This window comes from Pteropus alecto, unplaced genomic scaffold, assembly GCF_000325575.1.
Source record: "Pteropus alecto unplaced genomic scaffold, ASM32557v1 scaffold118, whole genome shotgun sequence".
NCBI lineage: Eukaryota > Metazoa > Chordata > Mammalia > Chiroptera > Pteropodidae > Pteropus > Pteropus alecto.
In genome coordinates, this window is record NW_006440654.1 from 625,151 (window position 1) to 628,527 (window position 3,377).

A 3,377-nucleotide genomic window follows, 5' to 3' on the forward strand; every position below is an offset into this window, starting at 1 on the left:
CAACTTTCTTCTAATAGAGGAGTTCGGGGCTACACATTTCCCCCTAAATTCTGCTTTAGCAGCATCCAATTTTTATTTATTTTTTAATTAATTAATTATTTTAATTGAAGCAATGATTGACATTTTCCCCGTCCACCTCCCCCTCTCCCCTGCCCCCCGCTCGTCCACTGTCCACGTCCGTGAGTCTGTGTGTCCTGCTCATTTGTTGCTTTCGGAGCAACCAGTTTTTACATACGATGTCTTTTCATTTTCATTCAGTTCAAAGTCGTTTTTCATTTCCCTTTTCATTTCTTTTCTGGCCTGTGGGTTATTTAGAAGTGTGTCGATGGTTCTGCAGATATTTGGAGATTTTCCAGAAGTATTTTGTTGATGTCTCATTTGGTTACATTTCAGTCAGAGAAAATGGTTTGTGTGATCTGAATACTTTTAAATCTCTCGAGACTGTTACGGGTCAGTATGGTCTATCTGGATAAGCGTTCCCCGCACACGTACCGCGTGCAGGTCCTACCGCCACTGCGTGGGTGTCCGGTAATGTCACTTCAGTTGGGCTGGTGGACCGTGTTTCAGGCTTCCCGATGTTCTGCTCATGTGTTCTGTCAGCCCCAGAGAGGAGCAGCGGCGTCCCCAGCCGTGCGCGTGGGCTCATCTGTTTCTCCTGGTAGTTTGTGGGTGTTGTGGGACTGTGCTATTAAGTGCATAAACATGTAGGATCGTTACGTCTCCCTGATGGATTGCTCCTATATTAATGTGACTTGACTATCTTTACCGTGAAATCTATGTTTCCTGTTAATAATAATCACTCCAGCTTGTCCACTGGCCCGCCCACCCACAAACAGTCACCGTTCTCTCCGCTTCCCAGGGAACATCCTCAGTGGCTTCTGCCGGCAACCCCCCACGTCCATGCCCAGGCGGGTCCTGGAGGCCATGGCGCTGTCCACTGTTATGAAGTGTGCCCCCCACGACGATGGCTGCTCCCTGCTCCTGCGTGTGCATGCCTCCCTCACGCTGCACGGTGAGGGGGTGACAGCCAGGAAACGGGGTGGCGAACTTGGGAGGGGCGGCCGGGGGCCCCGCTAATGGCACTTCCCAGAGAGGAGGGGAGGAGGGGGCCTCACTGTCCAGGCCTGTGGTCTGATGAGCCTGCCCGGCCCCTCCCTCCATCAGAGAGCCTTCGGGGCCTGGAGGCCTGCTCCATGAGCCTGGACACCCAGCAGACACACTGTCACAGTGTGCGGGTCCGCAGGGCCTCCCGCCAGCTGCAGGCGGGGCAGCAGGTAAGGCCAGGGCCTGACCCACACCTGCCAGTCCAGCCCCAAGCTGCCTCTGTCCTTGCCCTGTCTGCCCTCCCCTCCCGGACACCCGATTCACAGCCCGTCCTGAGGCTCTGCCTCCCAAGGGCCAAATACTGGGTGCCCCTCTGCCTCTACTCCCACACCCTGGGGTCCAGCTGTGCCAGGAGGAGCTGGCCTGGCCGGGGGTGGGTGGACGGGCGGAGGCCCCAGGTCCTGGCTCACTCCTGTACCTATCCAGCTCCAGGTGAACTTTGACTGCTTCGAGGTGAGCGTGGCCCAGAGCCTCTACATCACCGTGAGGACTGTCCCCCACTTCTGTGGGGTCCAGCTGGAGCAGCAGTACCATGTGGAAGGTGGGGCCCATGGGGCCAGCCTGGGCACAGCCGCCTGGGGCCTCTAGGGACTGACTTGGGGTGGGACTCGCCCAGGACAAGAGGCAGGGCCCACGCTGGACAGCTCCAGCAAGGTCATTGGTTAATTTGGGGTCACGCCTCCTGCAGAGGAGGGACTTCTGGAAGCTACTTGGGCAGAGGCCCCGCTGAGGAGGGGCCCCTCGGGGCGGTGTGGGCTGGGGTCCACCGGTGCCTCTGTCATTCGCAGACTGCGAAGACGAGGACGTGGGGAGCAACGTGCCCAGCTGCCATGGTGAGACGCACCCCACGCCCTCCCCCCGGGGGAACCTTCTCCGCACCCCGCTTGGGGAGCGTCGGTGGGGCCTCAGGTGAACACTTCCGGGTCTAGCAAGGTCACCACCTTGAGGCTCTCAGGTGGAGCTCTGTGCCCATGACCCTGTGTCCTGTGACCTCTGGTCCCAGCGTGGCCCCCACTTGCCACTCCCCTACAGCCGAGAAGCTGTCCTACTGGGTGGACCGCAGCCGCAAGGTGGTTCTGGTACAGGTTCCGGAGGCCCCTGAGGGCCCCGACTACTACGTGCGGCTCTGCCGCAAGTGGTTCACCTGTGTGGACGCGGGCGCGCCGGTGAAGGTGAGGCCCAGGCCCAAGCCCTGCACCATCCAGGGCCAAGCCCCGCCCCACACCGCCCAGACCCAAGCCCCGCCCATCACCGCCCAGACCCAAGCCCCGCCCACCACCGACACCACGCCCCTCCGCCCGCCCACCCCAGACCCACCCACCAAACCCTAGTCCCTAAGCCCTCCAGTCCTGTCTGCTGCAGGTGACAGCAAACAGCGTCTCCCGGGAGGTCTCTCTGCCCTATAGTCAAGAGCTGCCGTGCCTGTGCCTTGAGGTCAGTGAGGGTGTGGCCTTGACTGCCAGGAGGGGACAAAGCGATGGGCAGGCCCTGCGCTGACCCCGATTCCTCCCACAGAGCTGGCCTGCGACCCCCGACGCCGTGCGGATCCAGACCTGCCCCTTTGAAGCTGGCAAGTGCCCTGTGGTGCCAAGGGGCGGGAGAGAGGAGGGTGGGCGATGGCGGGTCAGGAGTGTCCAGCAGGGTGGGGGCCGGTCTGATCCAGCTGGGCGGGCTGACACGTACCCGCGAGGCATGGGGGCAGGCCCAGCCTCAGCCGTCGAGCCTGCTCTGGCAGCCGCAGGTGTGTGCTGGGCGAGCCCCTCCAGGTGGCAGAGCCTGTGCACAGGTGTGCGTGCCCGGCTCACCTGGAAGAACCAAGTCCTGTTGAGGGGTCTGAGGGTGCCTGAGGGCCCCTGCCCTTGGCTCTGCTCCGTGACACTGCACACGCACACACACGCACAGGCTCGGACCAGGGCCCAGAGACCCCAAACTGCAGGGGCCACTCACGCAGGTGCTAGGCCCTGTGGAACATCGGCAGCTGAGGTAGGGCCTGCTGACTCGAGCCCTGGCGGGGAGGGTCCCTGCAGACACCGAGGCACTATGGGACGCCATCCGATACCACCCAGGGAACCAGGCCCTGAGCTGGGAGCCCGCCTGTCCCGTGAGCGGCCACGTGAGCCTGTGCTGGCGCCCGGGGCCAGGGGCCCACTGTCACCAGCTGGAGCACTCGGGCCGGCCCGCACACGGCGGGGTGAGTACGCACTGGGTGGGCGGGGTGAGTACGCACTGGGCGGGCGCGGGCGCGGGCGCGGGCGCGGCCGCCCCAGGCCCTG

The 3,377-nt window shown here is 62.6% G+C and overlaps 1 protein-coding gene across 1 annotated transcript in view; it reads left to right on the forward strand.

Moving 5' to 3' along the window:
* The first annotated feature begins 900 nt into the window (after positions 1–900).
* IL17REL (interleukin 17 receptor E like) overlaps positions 901–3,377 on the forward strand; it is a 3,683-nt gene continuing 1,206 nt past the window's right edge. Inside the window, exons 1-7 of the mRNA XM_015594006.1 lie at positions 901–1,012; positions 1,165–1,274; positions 1,531–1,645; positions 2,137–2,276; positions 2,467–2,538; positions 2,620–2,674; positions 3,132–3,295. Of these exons, the coding sequence (XP_015449492.1) occupies positions 901–1,012; positions 1,165–1,274; positions 1,531–1,645; positions 2,137–2,276; positions 2,467–2,538; positions 2,620–2,674; positions 3,132–3,295 (768 nt within the window). The remainder of the gene's footprint in view (positions 1,013–1,164; positions 1,275–1,530; positions 1,646–2,136; positions 2,277–2,466; positions 2,539–2,619; positions 2,675–3,131; positions 3,296–3,377) is intronic.